Source organism: Aulonocara sp. 'chitande type north' Nkhata Bay, linkage group LG20 (assembly GCF_057382095.1).
Source record: "Aulonocara sp. 'chitande type north' Nkhata Bay isolate Kocher_YH1m ecotype deep benthic linkage group LG20, A_spYH_male_GT1.1, whole genome shotgun sequence".
Lineage (NCBI taxonomy): Eukaryota > Metazoa > Chordata > Actinopteri > Cichliformes > Cichlidae > Aulonocara > Aulonocara sp. 'chitande type north' Nkhata Bay.
Window position 1 is genome coordinate 25,096,086 of NC_141363.1, and position 15,479 is coordinate 25,111,564.

A 15,479-nucleotide genomic window follows, 5' to 3' on the forward strand; every position below is an offset into this window, starting at 1 on the left:
CAACCAACCTCAAATTGCAGCTCTATTTCCTCGTTCTGAGAAAAGAAGAAAAAATCGAATTTTATCTACAGTTTAATGAAACATGATCACCCCCCTGTTCAAAAGCCTCATCTTCTGCAAACAGCGTGACCCTGCTTACCCACAAAAAAAGCACACATATAGCTGCACACACTCACATGCTCACAAATCTACATGAGCGCGCACACACAGACAACCTTTTTCGCTGTCTTTGTGTCTTTGTCATGAGGTTGTTATTCAATTTGTCCTTCCCCCATCTCCCTGATTGTGCTTCTTGTGGGTCATGTTACCTCAGGGGGTTGTTAATGGCAGTATAAGTGAAAACACAAAATATAGGAAGCAGCAGAGATTCCAGGAAATGGGAAAGATACAGTCTGAACGGATGGAGGGCCTACGGCACCATATGTTCTAGGTCTACTGACTAACACTTTTTCAGGCAGCTCACAAACAGGATTTATACAAAAGAGTTTACAAGCTAAAAAAGAAAAAGAAAAAGAAAAAAGATATTCTACACATTGTGTAGTGGATGACTTTACTGACTAATATATAACATGGTGCCCTTCCCCTTTGGCTGAACCTTAAAATAAATCAAAAAAAACATCTTCCATCAATGTCATAATACACGATGGCAGAATTCATCACGCTGCTGGCATCATAGTATGATACAATGCTGTGTTGCATGCTCATTACACCCTTGGTTTGTCCCTTAAGCATTTGTATTTAATTTAGTCTCCCATGCATGCAACGTCTATCTAATTAGTGAGTAAAGTTTTAATGTAGTAAACCTCCTCCTCATTACTGTCTCGTTGCCTGTGGGTGGTTACAATTTTAGTAGAGGGAAAAAAAACATCTCACATCCTGCACCCACAGGCAGCAGCTCACACCCTGGTGTTGACTGGACCTCTTCTGGTCAAACATGACACGTGTGAGAACAACAACACTATTTTGGCACTAAGAGATCCATACAACTCAGTTTCCAAACACTAACAGAGTAAGTAAGACAGGGCGAGAGCAGCATTTCAGTGGCATTCAATTTGTGCAGATATGTTTAAAAAAAATCCCTCAATACACACACACAAACAGTTTGAATAGACATCCATCCTCTGCCGCTTATCCGAGTAGCAAGAGCAGCAGTCTATGCAGAGACGCCCAGACCCATTTCTCTCTCTGGGCACTTACTAAGCTCATCCAGGGGAAAAGTAACACTTTTCCAAACCAGCCAAGAGATATAATTTCTCCTGACCCAGGATGCATCCTAATCAGATGCAGGAGTCACCTGCCAGTGTGGAAGAGTAGCAGCTCTACTCTGAGCTTCTCCCACATGAATTTAAAGCTAAAATTTGAGGCTATACTAGTACTTATTTTCCCATCATTTGCTTTAACAGCAGCACTAAGGCACTACAGGGACTTTACAAGACTTCACAACACTGTGAAACCCCAGTGTTCTTAGTCTTCAATGGAACGATTGTAATGTTAATCTTGGTGACAGCAAAGGATTAAAGTCAGCACACGTTGGTCATCTGAAGAATTAGTGGAAGTCTAAAAAGTCTTGAGGTGTGTTTGTGTTTAATATCCTCCAATAATATAAACTTTCCCCCACAGTGTTACTTCTGTGTGGATAAAGTGGAGTAGATTCAGTGCTGGAGTCCAACTCCAGAGAAACAAAACACCCCGAGGCTTCAATATTTCCACCATGTTTTACTGTAGATTTGATTTATTGCAGCATCCTGCTTACCTTCTTGTGACATCTAACTTGGATTCATAAGAACAAAGAACCCTTTTTTCCAGTTCTGAGTTGCTGCTTTGTCCTACCCAAAGTATATACCGACTGCTCGTGTTCTTTATTTAGCAAACTATCTTCCTGTGATGAAGATGTTTTTCTACCCCTCGGTAAGCAAAGCTCGATGTATTGATCTGATGGTGTGCTCACATTTGGTCTGCTTGAATCTCCTTTGGGTACCAGTGAAACAGCATTGGCACGCACCTTGCTGTGTCAACCTTCAGCCTGAGAATAATTTGATGCTGAAAATCCTTGCTTAGAATTCGACCTTTGACACTTTATTGCAATGTTCTGCTGGAAGCTTTAGGATTGATCATAAATATGACACATGACTGAATGGAACATTTTGCTTTTTCCAAGCCTGTGAAGGCAAAGCACTACATTTTCTAGCTACCACTCAGGTCAATAAAGACACGTCAAATGCAAATGCTTGCATTTTATTGGTTTACTCAGGTTGTCTATATTCGTTACTCAAAGATCAGACCAGTGTTGAAATCAGCAGTGAAATCCTGTTGAATTCCAAAGCAAGTCAAGACAATTTTTTTTCTCTGTCTATATGCATCTGAGAGAACCAGTTTCAGAATATTCATGTTCTTCCCTTTACCGAATGTTAAAACAATAAAGACCATGACAAAGAAATCACTCTACTTTACAAAGCAACAAATTCTCATATTTCAGACGCTGGAACAATAAAGTGATATCTTATCTGATGTACTGAGACAAATTTGATTTAAACAGACTTTTAAAATTCAGTGGAGTAAAAAGTAAAAGTTTCCCAGTGAAATATGGAAAGAGCAGATTTGTAAAAAGTGACAGATTTCTGTGGAACTACAGTACAAACTATTTCTAAAACCTACAGTGTTTATATATTTCCATTTAAGTGCTGTACTCTACAACTGGTTGTCAGATGAGGATTATTAATTCATTTTGACCTCTGTGATTAAAACATTGACACCTTTTATTATGCTCCAATCCTATTGTATATCTTCATGAATATACAGATCCATAGTGGAAGCCACACATTTTTGTGATTAAACATAGTAAAAAACACATTATGTAACAACATGGGGACAAAGTATCTAAAATGTGTTAATAATACTACTGAAGGCCTAAATGAAGACGTGCCTTTGAGCTAAGTGTCATTCTTTCAGATGTGGAGAGTTATAGAGAGTCAAACAGATGGACCCTCGGGTATTTTGTTTTAACCCAGTACATATTTGAAGTTATGCAGCTTTGTTGAGCTTATTGTTGCATATAAACATAAACATTGTTTTTGTAATTTTTTCAAGTAATGTTTGCAGGAATTTTTATGGTGGGAAGAAGATATAATCAGATTCATTCTGCAGTTGTCAAGCTATGTAAAATCATACCCATAACTTATCAATACAAACATTAATGTCAACCAAGTCTGGTTCTAAACTGTGCAGAATTGCACTCCCCAGTCACTTTATTAGGTTAACTTGCTTAGCTGTTCATTCACACAAATATAATCAGCCAGTCACGTGCCTGCAGTTCAGTGCATTTGGTATCATTTGCAGCTTGAGACACTCTGCTGAAAGGTGATTTACGCTACTTTGACTATGACATGGTTGTTTGTGTAACTATCTCAGAAACAGATTATAGAAGATTGTAAAAAATGTTACCAGGTCTGATGAGTTTCAATTTCCGTTGCAACATCAGTTGGTAGATTGAGGATTAATTAATGGTTAAGGCTGCTTCTGGTGGAGTGATGTGGGGGTAGGGTTCTTGGCACACTTTGGCCACTTTAGCACCAACTGAACATCATTTAACCACCACCTACCTGAGTATTATTGCTCACTATATCTATTCCTTTATGGCTACAGTGTACTGGTGTTCTGTTGGCTGCTTCCAGAAAGATAACGCACCGTGTCACAATGTCAAATGCCATCTCAAACTAGTTTCTTGAATGTGACATTGATTTTGCTGCCCTCAACTACCCTCCACAGACATCAGAGCTCAGTCCAATAGAGCAGCTTTGAGATGCGGTGGAACAGGAAATTCATAACACTGGTGTGAAAAAGAAAGGTCTGCAACATCTGTGTGATACTATCGTGTCAATATTGGCTAAACTCTCAGGATAATGTGTCCTTTGAATCTATGGCATGGACAATTCAAGCACTTCTGAATGCAAATGTGGGCCAAAACCTGACCCCTCTGTGTACGTTTGAAGCACTGTACTGTTTATAAAATTGTTTTGAAGATAAACGTTAATTAATATGGACCTAACCAAAAAAATGACACTTTGTTACACTATAACTTACAAATTTATGAATATCCAGAGCCACAGTGGCAGACAGACACTACTGTGACTAAGCCTACTGAAATACATATTTTGGCCATATGGGAGCAAATTAATTACATTTTTTTACATTTTTATTATCATTATTATCATTGATAAGCTGTAAAGTTATACACAGACAAATAAATGTAAATAAATGGAGCCTCAGGTATCTGCTTTTAATCCAGTGAAAGTCCCTATATGGAACAGATATATATTAAATAAATCTTATAAAGTTTGTATCTGTCTTGTGTGAAACTTGTATGAAAAGCATACAAGAGTGAAAAAAGAGATCCCTGGAAAAATTATATAAATGAAACTTTTATGTTTTGGATACTTCCTAAAACAATATATAAAAGTAATGAGAAAGTGGCCACTTTCATGAGTAAATCATATAAGCCTTATATGATTCACTATATGAAGTAGGCCACATCTTATGCAAGTCTTTTATAAGTTTTTTCTATTTCTTTTCCATATGAAAAGGAGAGCTTTTTATTGTTTACAGGCATTCTTATGGTTGGAACAAGATAACATCAGATTTATCCTGTGATTCTGTGCAGTCTGCATGTCTTAGAGCTGACACTATTGAGATACTCATTCAATAAATCAGCAAATAATGACACTCCTCACACATCCTTTTCTTTTTATTTTCTCTCTCTTTCGTGAGTTCCTGCACACAGATATCAGTAAAGTTGTGGCTGCAGAAGCCTTCTTGTCCTTAGCATCTAGCCATCTTGCTAGTTCAGCAGAAGGGAAGCATAGCCTTGGTTACTTTTATGTGGCAGGTAGTTTCAAATGCAACTTTTCAGACAGCTCAACAAAAGTTCTGAAATATGCAAACTGTTTCTGTGTGCTGAGTGATAACTTCACTTAGGAAAGTTATCTAAAGGCTGTGTAAAACTGTTGAACAGTAGGCTGTGTGGGCTAATATTTTGGTGTAGTGGTTTACTGTAATGGACTACCTTGGGCTGTAATGACAATCATAGACAGGTTAGAAATATGCACATTAAAAACAAAAACGTCTTTCGATAACATCCCTCCAATTTTCCGTGTGCCTTTATTCGCACTTCTGACTTTATTTTCTGGAACAATAGTGTATACGGAGTTCAGCCGTTTAGCGATACCCAGCAAGCCTGCACATTAATTTGTGTGATGAAGTGTACAGGCCCCGTGTCTGAGTCTACACCATCAACCCTGCCAGTGGTTGATGGTGTAGACACTACCCGTGACAGGAGTGTCGGCCCCACACACCCGAAGCTTTCACCGTGACAGACAGCTCAACAGCCATTATGACAAAACAGCAACATGAACCGAACCAGCCAGTGAAACTTTGAGAGAGATGAGATACTTGAGGCTCAGTTAGGAAAGAAGATGGAAACGAGCAGGGCTTGACATCTGCGAGGCAAGAGTCAAACGAAGCAAAACAAAGAGAGAAAGTAAGACAAGAACAACAGGATTTTCTCTCTCTTAGCTTCTGCAAAGAATTTAGATCGTCTCGCAATACCCGACCGCTTTTTTATGCTGACATAGCCAACATGTTTGTTACCACGCTCTGGTAACTAGCAAACTGCTCTGTGGAGTAAAAGTGTAGCCTTTAAAAAACTACTCACTATTATTAGCAATTAACACATTCACTTTGCAGGATTTTTCACGCATGCTTTAAGCGTGTGAAAGAGTTGGAGATGTGTGTGTCAATGAGAAGGAGTCAGGTATAAAAGTTTAAAGTACCAGTTAGATTTTAGATCTGTAATACTGTATCATCCAGCCAAGGCTTTACTATTTTCAGGATAGGGTTCAAAGTTAATATCCTCTTTCCTCTACCTTGTGGTTTTGAACCCCAGTTGTGCAGGATGTTGGATTTCTGCCACAGTGCTGAAAACAACATGTGCAAAAACATATGAAGGAGGGTGATTGCAAAGAAAGAGTTAATCTGTTCACTGTGCTGTCTTTGTAAATACAGACAATAATCTTTTTTTAATATAAAAATTCAGATTGTGCAGGCGCAACATGTTAGCAAATCTGGAAGTTCACTTCTCAGAGTTATTGTTTTAAGACCAGCATTCACAAAGTGTGACTGGTCCGCAGACCCAAAGAATTGCACAACTGGAAATTTCTTTCATCCACTTCATGTCATCCTGTGTCATCTTAAGGTGCTTGGAACAAGACCACACAGCAGGCTAAACCTTTGTAAATTTGACCAGTACACCTTAGAAAATTCTCTTGTGTAGCCCTCCATCCTTGGCTTGGTACTGTGGTATTTTAGCCTTTGGGAAATCTTTGCTAATATATTGCACATTTGACATTTTATTTGCCAAAAGTGTCTTTAAATCCATCTTTTTTTACAGTCCAGATTCGCATCTGTCCCCCCAGCAGCTTATTTCGGAAGCTATTTACATTCGATTATCATTATTCATGACGTTTGACTCTGATCCAATCGGAACAATCTAATGAATAATGCAAATTTCCTTATGCTACATCTTTATCTGGGAGTAATGAGCGCAGCTAGAGATGTAAGAACGTATAATAGGACGGCCCCCTCAGAGGCGCAGAGTCGGATTGTCAGTCGGAAAAACCTCGATGTAGCTTCCAAGCATATTTAATTTGAATCGCCGATGTGACGTAACAGCTCACGCCGCCTTAAAATCACTCACACTCCAGACTTGAATTTCAAAAAAGAGGTAGGAGCACACTTTTGACCAGAAGTGATTGACTCACACCGCTGACTTATCCTCACCCTTTAAGTTGACCTGACTCCTCAGCTGCTAGCTGCTTCACTGTTGTCTCTAGCAAGTGGCTAACGGTGTCTGCCTGCAGCTTGGTGATGAGGAGGTGGTGTGCAGAATCACATTAGCTTATCTACCTTGTGACAGTTGTGAAATATGCCTGCTTTTACCCACCTCTGTCTGAAATCTGGGACTGTTGGTTAAAAAAGCGAAGATGAATTTTGTTGGTAAATTCTCCCTGTGCGAAAAACAGAAAGCCTGACAGGCAGCAGCAGTCGTGAGGCTTAGCGAACTGTCAGTTAGTGCTCAGTTGCTGTATATTTGTGCCAGCTTGTGCTAGAACGTTAAGCTTCAGTGGGGCAAAAGGGATGTACAAAAAAAAGAAAGATTTTCTCATCCTGTGTTGTGTCTCGCCTCATCCTGTGAGCCTCTCACCACTGCGCCCACTTGGGGCCTGATTCTTTAATCAATAAACCAATGTTACTGCTCAATACCTCAGTGAATGCTTGCACAGTCTGATAACCTGAGAAACTCACAGCAGGTTTCTGCATTACTCATCCTCTAAAACCTTTTTGTCATTAATGACACTGATGCATTTTGTAAGGGAGAGCACCATGAAACACTTCCACAAAGGTAAATGAAAGCTGTTGGAGTTCTCTGTGCTACAGAGTCCCAGAAGAAGGATTCTGATCATTTATTAATGGAGATAGATTCACATTCATAATAGTGCCACAGCTGTTCATCTGGGGAGCTTAAAACATCACTTGAAATGAGCACCTTCAGGGTCATCCCAGTTGCCATCGAGCTTTAAAAAAAAAAGCTGGGGAGGGAAACTCAGAAGAAGCCTTCCGAGAAAGAGATGAAGGCATTCTCATTTACAATGCTTTTCACAGACTCCTTGATTGGTATTCAAGCCAGTGTTTGACTTCTGTCTTTAGTGCATTAATTTTAATGAAAAATGTGTTCCACATCGCCAGTCATCATTTCCTCCACATACTGAAAAGCCTACTGACCCGCTGCCAGTGTTGTGCCATGTCTGTGTGATTTTAACCACAGGCAAACCAAAGACCATTACATTATGTCTCCTTAGACTTCAAAGTGCAAAGGAGGGGTTACAAGGGGATAGTGCGAGCTATGAAAAAAATGTTTTATTATTCTAATGATTACAGCAGTAAAGACACGAGCCTTTGAGGACTGGCGTTTGGTCTTTTCCTGACAGCTGAGACAGACATTTTCCCCAGTGTTATCTCTCACAACAGGAACAGACGCTGTCTCCAGCCTTCTTTTGTGGTCTACAGTGAAATGTTGTATCAATAATACACCAAGACAGTATACAGGGGGTATGAATTATTGAAAGGCACGCTGGTTCGGCTGGGGTTCTAATCTCCACAGAGCAGTTAATTTGATGTTCTTGTTTTTCTGTTTTGGAATCAACCTGCAATGCACCATCCCTGCAAATATCACAGGCAGAGAGAAGCAGGCCACTGGGAACTAAATGAATGATCTACTGATGCTAATGTCCTCTGCCAGCCGAGGTCTTGCTTAATAAACCTCAAGATGAGACAGCCGTGTGAGAAATAACATGATAAAAAGTAAGCCTCGTCAATTCAAGCCCACACACCTGAAAGTGCGGCTGATAATGACAGTGGAATTAGTAATGAGGATGAGTGAAGGTGCATTCGTCCATTTAGGCGCTACGAAGGCTTAAGGGTTATGCTTTGTAACCTGAATCAGGGCTCTGGAGTGAATATCAATATCTAAGGCAGGCAGCTGATTAGTGGGAAATGTTCACTCAGCAGAGTGTGAGACTCTGATCTGACTTTTAATTTATCTCGTTTAAAAAGTCATGTGCTGGTTTTCACAGCAGGGGCATCCAGACCAATACCCAGCATTGTTTGGGATATTATCAGCCAGCTTAAGAGTCAACAAACTGGTCAATAAATAAAATGGCATATTATCTCCCAGTCACATCAGGACAGGGGAACTGGAGTCTCAGACTTTCTAATTAGTCGTTCTTATTTTGTCATAATCTGTTTGAATCTGTTGAAGGGACGCTCAGCTGACAGCGGGGGACTTAGAGGGAAATTTGCTCTAGTGAAATGGCTTTGCTGCTGTGAGCATGATAGCTGCAGATATTTTCAAACAGCTGCAAGCCAAATGTGCCCTTTTTTTGGACTGCACACAGGGGAGAAAAAAGATTCATTTTTTTCAGTTCTCATATTTCTTTAAATGGTGAGATGAAGATGTGTGAAATGTTAAATGAAAAATATCCACCAATTTGCAACCGTTTTTACAAATTTTCAGGTTATGCTATTTTTTTTCCAGTTAAAGATGTGATTATAATCTGTGTATGAAATTAAAAGCAGATAGAAATCTGAGAAATTAGAAAAATGTATCCTAAGTTTGAATTTGATACTTTCCCAAAAGTCTGTACAGGGGCTGACAACCAATACATTTCCGTATGTTAAAAAGACACCTGGTACAACATCTCACTTTCAGTTAGCTTATTAGATGAACAGGTTACATGAATGTTTATAAAAAGCATCCCAGAGAGGCTGAATTTGTCTAAAGTAAAGATGGGGAAGGGTTCAGACACTTAGGTTTCTAGTGGTTCTCATTTGTGGTACGTAATGTTATCTAAAGTTTCAGAGAACCCAAAGAAACCCAGGGAAAAGGCTGTAAACCAAGAGTGAATCTTTGGGCCCTCAGACAGAACTGGGTTAAACATAAACATGATTCTGCAATGGAAATTAGTGTGTGAGCACAGGAACACTTCTAAAAACCACTGAGTGTAAACACAGCGTGTTTGTTTCAACAAATAGAAGTTACAACTCTACCATGCAATTACATAAAAACCAGCTGCTGTCCCTTGTCCATAGATCAGTTAAAATGGGCTAAGCTGAGGTGAAAAACGTATGTGGTGTGTGGTCCTTTTTGGAAATGGTATATTATTCACAATAACTATTACCATCACCATCACTGATTGTGACCTACACCGGTTTTCACACCTTGGCTCGTGTGATTAGGTAGAGGATCATTAGGGGGTCCATTGTCCCTCTTAGGGGGACACTCCCACAGGGCTTAAATCTCCACCATTTGACCCTAGAACTGAAGAAGCTTCTTGGATGAGAGGTGTAACATCTTCAAGAAAACTTAAAGAAGTTTTCTTGAAGAAAACGCACACATTCACCAGTGTGTGAATGTGTGCATGAATGGGTGAATGACTGGATATGTAAAGCGCTTTGGGGTCCTTAGGGACTAGTAAAGCGCTATATAAATACAGGCCATTTACCATTTAAGTCAGGAAGCTTTTCTTTCCAAGAAAAGAGAATCTGAGAACCTTCTCAGACATTTTTCTTTCCAAGCGCTTTAGAGTACCATGACCTGGATGATTGAGAACCTTCACAGACACAATAACTATTAAAAACATGAAGAAAGAAGAGATCTAATACCGAAGAAAAAGACTGGGAAGCGAAATTTTGCTTTTAAAAATAAACCAGCTGATCTCCACAGTTATGAAGAACAGAGGTTTCTAAAAAGAGGTGATGCAGCAAAATTGTAAACATGCCCCTGCACTTTAAAAAATGCACGTTTTTTCAAACAATAGCATTTCTCAGTACTGTTTGTGAAGGCTCAAACACTGCTGCCCCAATATGACAAGTGGTAGCACTTTTAAAATCAGCCTTATGTGTTTTTGTGTGTATTTAATTTACTGATCAATTAAGAAATGGAATAGTTGAGTTAAAATAAGAAGAGCAATTCACAGAAAAAACAAAACAAACAAACAAAAAACATTCCTATTTTCTTACAAATTGGAACAAATATGTCAAAAACAAAATAAAAATCAGGCTATCAACTGATTTGTTAGCGAAACTAAATTGTGATCTCTGTTTGATTTCATTACAGTACCTTACTTGTGGTACTTAGGCTATTTAGAAGTAGAATGGGTAGCAGAGCCTTCAGCTGCCTGACCCCTCTTCTGTAAAGCCAGCTCCCAGTTTGGATTCACACTGGATCAGGTGACCCTGAACCCTCCATTAGCTTTGTTCCAATAGCTCTAGACTGCTGGAGTATTTCATCTTCACTCGTCTTTTTTCACTCACTATGTGTTTATACTCTGTGTGTTTAATTAGTTTTTATTCATTTCTAGCTCTCTTTCACAATGTAGGATTCTTCCCATCAAAGAAGAGTTTTTCCTTCCTACTGTCGCCAACTGCATGCTTATGGGGGACCCTTGGAGTTTTCTCCATGTCATTGTAGGATCTTTGCCTTACAATATAAAGTGCCTTGCAGTGTGTGCTTTGTATGGATTTTGAATGAACAAATGTGTGACCACAGATTGCGTTTTGGCAATTACATGGTAGTAATATGTGTAATTTTTTATTTACTGTGATTTGTGATGAATAAGTTGTCACTTCAGTCTAAACCTATAAAATCTGTCAAAAATCTTTTATTTAAATGTCAGTTTTATTACGATCCTGCATTGTAAGTCATCTTGATGAACAAAAACTCAAATCTCTCTTTCTGCTGTAATCAGTGTTGCACAAAAATACGTGAAACAAGACCTTTTCTTCAACCCCAACCTACACATCCTCCAACACTATCAGAAGCAGCTTGTCTTTAGCTTCCTTGTGGCAGAAGGAATTTGCATCAATGGCCACATAACATGCAATGGCATGTAATGTCCCCACAGCTCGGTAGTAGATGCCAGTGGCACTGTGATGTACGTTCAATTTCTCTGCTGAGGATGATGTGAGGTGACAGTGGATTTGGTCAGGATTGGTGTGACATGCACTCTTTGAGCAGGGGCCCATCTTCCATAAAAGCAGCAACAAATAACATTTCCTCTTTGCTCTGCACCTGCTGACGAATCTAAAGACTCTTTTTTTTCTGTCAAACACAGAAAGCTCAATGCAGTGCATGTGAACTTGCAGGAAAACTCTCTGGTTAGAAAAGGGAACATGAAATCAGATGGATTATAAAAAGAATCCAAATTGGGGTTATGGATAAACAATATGCAACAGTTAATGGAAATTGGCGGCGAGATAGTGTCCTGATAGACTTCCTATTTTAAACAATCTGTTCTTCTGTAGCTTGAATTTGCTTCATTTTTCATGCAAATTATTCTGTAAAAGTGTATAAATCGTGTCACTCTTCATGTTGTACACAGACATTTAACATTTAAATCCCATTTACTAAAAATCTTCACACAGTGAGACCTCAGGGAAGTCTGCCTTTCTAAATCTATAAAGCAACAAATCCTTCAAACACCCTGGTGCATTTGACAGTGTTATCTGCAGTGTAAGTAAATTAAATCAAGCTTCCCCCGCTTTTAGAAAACTCATGCAATATTTGCTAGATTGAACTGCAAATTCTCATGACTAGAATTTGTAGCAGGGAAAAAATACACACAAATGCTGGAGCCTGTTGTCGAGCTGCTGCATTTAAAATATATTTGAAGAGAGGGATTATTCCTTTAAAGAGGGAGAAGCCCACTACAAGTGCAAGAGCAACAGATGCACAAGGCTGCAACAGATGTGTAAATCAGCCCTCATGAATAAGTCAAAAATCCCCTTTTTTATTATGTCGAAACTTTGCCGTACAGATTAAACGCGCGACTATCCTGCTTCTCCACAAGCTGCAGTTACATGTGTTCAGATTTATATTTAGAGGCATAAACCATACATGCCTGAAAATGTTTTTATTTTATTTTGATAGTAAGCTGTTGTGCTCAGGACATCACCGGGCATCACTCAGTCTTAAGGCTTATCCATTACAGTAAAGAAACTCTGCCTTCTGGAGCAAACTGATGAGTCAATGGGAATTTGTTTTGTTGTTATAAACCTTTTGCTCCCTGTTGCCCTGAGGTCACAAAAACTCATTAAGGATATATAAATGGCCACGAGTGTTCAGTGAAAGCCCTGTCCGAGTAACTATCTCTGAGCATACATGTGGGAAATAAATAGAAAAGGACAAGCACATGTTTAAGCAGATTGCTGCTTTCTTCGCCTTTTGCATGACAGACAAGCATTCACAAACAAAATCCATTACTATTAGCTCTGCTCTTGGAAACAAATGAGCATGGAACCATACAAAGCAGAGAGAAAGTGCTGCCTTACAACCAGTGCACATCAAGAGCTAATGATATTACTCACCCGGTTCTTTGTGGTCAGAGCTGTGGCCAGACAATAGGAAAAGGAAATCCTGACAGGTGTTCTGATCCAACGATGTGCTGTTGTGCAGGCAGAGGTCAACAATTAGGGTCACAGCTCTCTGACAGACCATGTCATACTCCTCTCTGTCAGAACTCATGCTCCCAGCTGCATCCTCAGCCGCGTGTGCTCATCCAAGGGGACCAATACTCCCACGCACACACGCAGCAGGCTGGCATGCAGAAGATAAATGCAACTTGTCTCCGTCCTAGGCTGATTCTTCTCCTTCTTCTGCCGTCTCTCGAATGTGTGTGCATGTTTTCTTGTGTGCGTGCATGCGTGTGCTTCACTTTCTTTGTGTGTTCATGTGTGTAAGCTTGTCCCAACATTGTGTGTGCGTGTGTGTAAGATGGACCAATATTTTTTAGTGCATAAACATTTGGTGTTTGTGCTGCTCCCCATGTGTGTGTGTAACTGTGTTTTGTAGACTTAATTAATCACATTTATCCCCATGTGTTATAAGCGCAGAATGATTGCATCACATTGACAGCAGGAAAGCAAGTCAAACAACAAACACTGATTTCAGTCAAACCTGCGCACTGTATACTATAAAATGTCAGAGCTTGATGACACCTTCAAGCCCCCTCACCTTTGGCTGTTATGCCACCACACATTCGTTGAGTGTGAACAGACTTTTAAAAAACAAGACTTGTTTTTCTCAAGTTGTCTAAGATGGCTGGTCCCTGCAGGTCAGAGACTCCCCTGACACGAATTTCCCCTGAGCTGAACCACCTGTAACTACCAGGTCTCAGTCCCACAGACAATCCCCTATCGGTTCAACTGTGATCCCTTAATGACCTGTAATGATGATGGTTCAGCTCTTTGTGAGTAAGCAGGGCTCCATATAATGTGTTCAAATGGTTACTTTACTGATACACACTCATGCACTGTTTATACTCTAAAATACAAACTCAAATAGCCAGCAGTTTATACAGCTAGAGTTTCAGCTGCCACCATGTTTGGAACCAGAAGTGATCATATTTATGTGGAGTGATGTGTTATCAGCTAAACTTCTACTGAGCTTGGTTAGCAAGATATCTATAAACTGTGCACAAAGCAGATACCAGTGGAGTAGTAACACAGTATTCATTTCACACTAAAAATTATACAAAACCGAAGCTCAAACTTTTGGACTTACTGTGCCTCTCAGCAAACAAAGTGTTTATTGTCATATGTACAGAAGAAATAGCATTTCTCTATGCAATGAAGTTCTTCCTTTGCTGTCCATACAGAAATGCCAAGTAAGGTAAGGGTTAAAAGAACATGATGAATAAAGATAAAAATAAGGATAAAAAATAATGGAAGATTAATAAGTACAAAAATAAGTAAGTCAAGACAAGTGAGGTATGCAGATGTCGATGTAGATGGATGTACAAAGGAGCTTAATGTGCAAAATGAACTTAGTGTGCAAAGTGTCCTGATGTGCAATCCAAGTTATCTGATCCAAGCTAATATTTCAATACTGAATAACTATAACTCAATAAATATCTAGTTGTGGATGAAAAATGTTTCCAAAATGAAATTGTGTTGACATCAGAGGCATACCATTGCCATTTGTTGCATACCCTTCGTGCATGTTTGGATGTCCTCCTTGGATGCTGGAGTCAAAACCCCTTGTCATGATCCTGGGTCTGCTGACCCAGCGTTTTGTGTTTAGTTTATGTAGCCTTCAGGTTTCCTAAGTTCATCGTTTTCATGCCTAGGTGTTTCTAGTTATTTTCCCCTCGTGTTTCCACCATGTTAAGTCTCCCCTGCTTTTCATGTATTTCATGTCTGTGGCTTATGTTGTCAAGTTCAGGTCGTCATGTCTATATCTCACTCTGTTTCCTGTTTTATTGTGAAGAGGTCTGGCGTTTCTGTGTTCATCGTGTTCAGTTTTAATCTCCCACTGTGACGTCATTATGTTCATGTGTGCCAGCTGTTTCCCCAGGTGTTGCCACTTCCCTCATTATCCTCCTGTGTCCATTTAGTCTGTGTGTTCTCAGTCATTCTTTGTCAGGTCGTCCGTTGTACTGGTCTGTTGTATTCGTCCGTTGTACTGCTCCGTTGTTCTGCTCCGCTGTTCCTATGTCTCCGCTGTTCCTATGTCTCCGCTGTTCCTATGTCTCCGCTGTTCCTATGTCTCCGCTGTTCCTATGTCTCCGCTGTTCCTATGTCTCCGCTCCAGGTATCCCTGTCAGTTCGTTATGTTTAGAGTTTTGTATGTTTCGTTTTAGTTCACCCAGTTTAGGTCATTGTTTAGTTTTCATCGATTCCCTATTATTTTGTACCCTCATTTCTTGCCTTAATAAACGGCTTGTTTTGTTATTCATATCTCATTTCGGTCTGCGCTTGAGTCCTTCCCTGCCCTAGCCAGACCGTGACACCCCTTTGAATAGAGAATGCTTGGCAGATTTATTAGACCATCTTTCTTAAAAACTATAAAAACACAAATATTTAAAAAATCT

General features: G+C 39.6%; 1 protein-coding gene across 1 annotated transcript in view; it reads right to left on the reverse strand.

Annotated features, from left to right (window-relative positions):
* syt6a (synaptotagmin VIa) overlaps nt 1–13,155 on the reverse strand; it is an 81,603-nt gene extending 68,448 nt beyond the window's left edge. Inside the window, exon 1 of the mRNA XM_086277263.1 lies at nt 12,976–13,155. Within this exon, the coding sequence (XP_086133389.1) occupies nt 12,976–13,132 (157 nt within the window). The 5' untranslated portion in view covers nt 13,133–13,155. The remainder of the gene's footprint in view (nt 1–12,975) is intronic.
* Nucleotides 13,156–15,479: the final 2,324 nt, after the last annotated feature.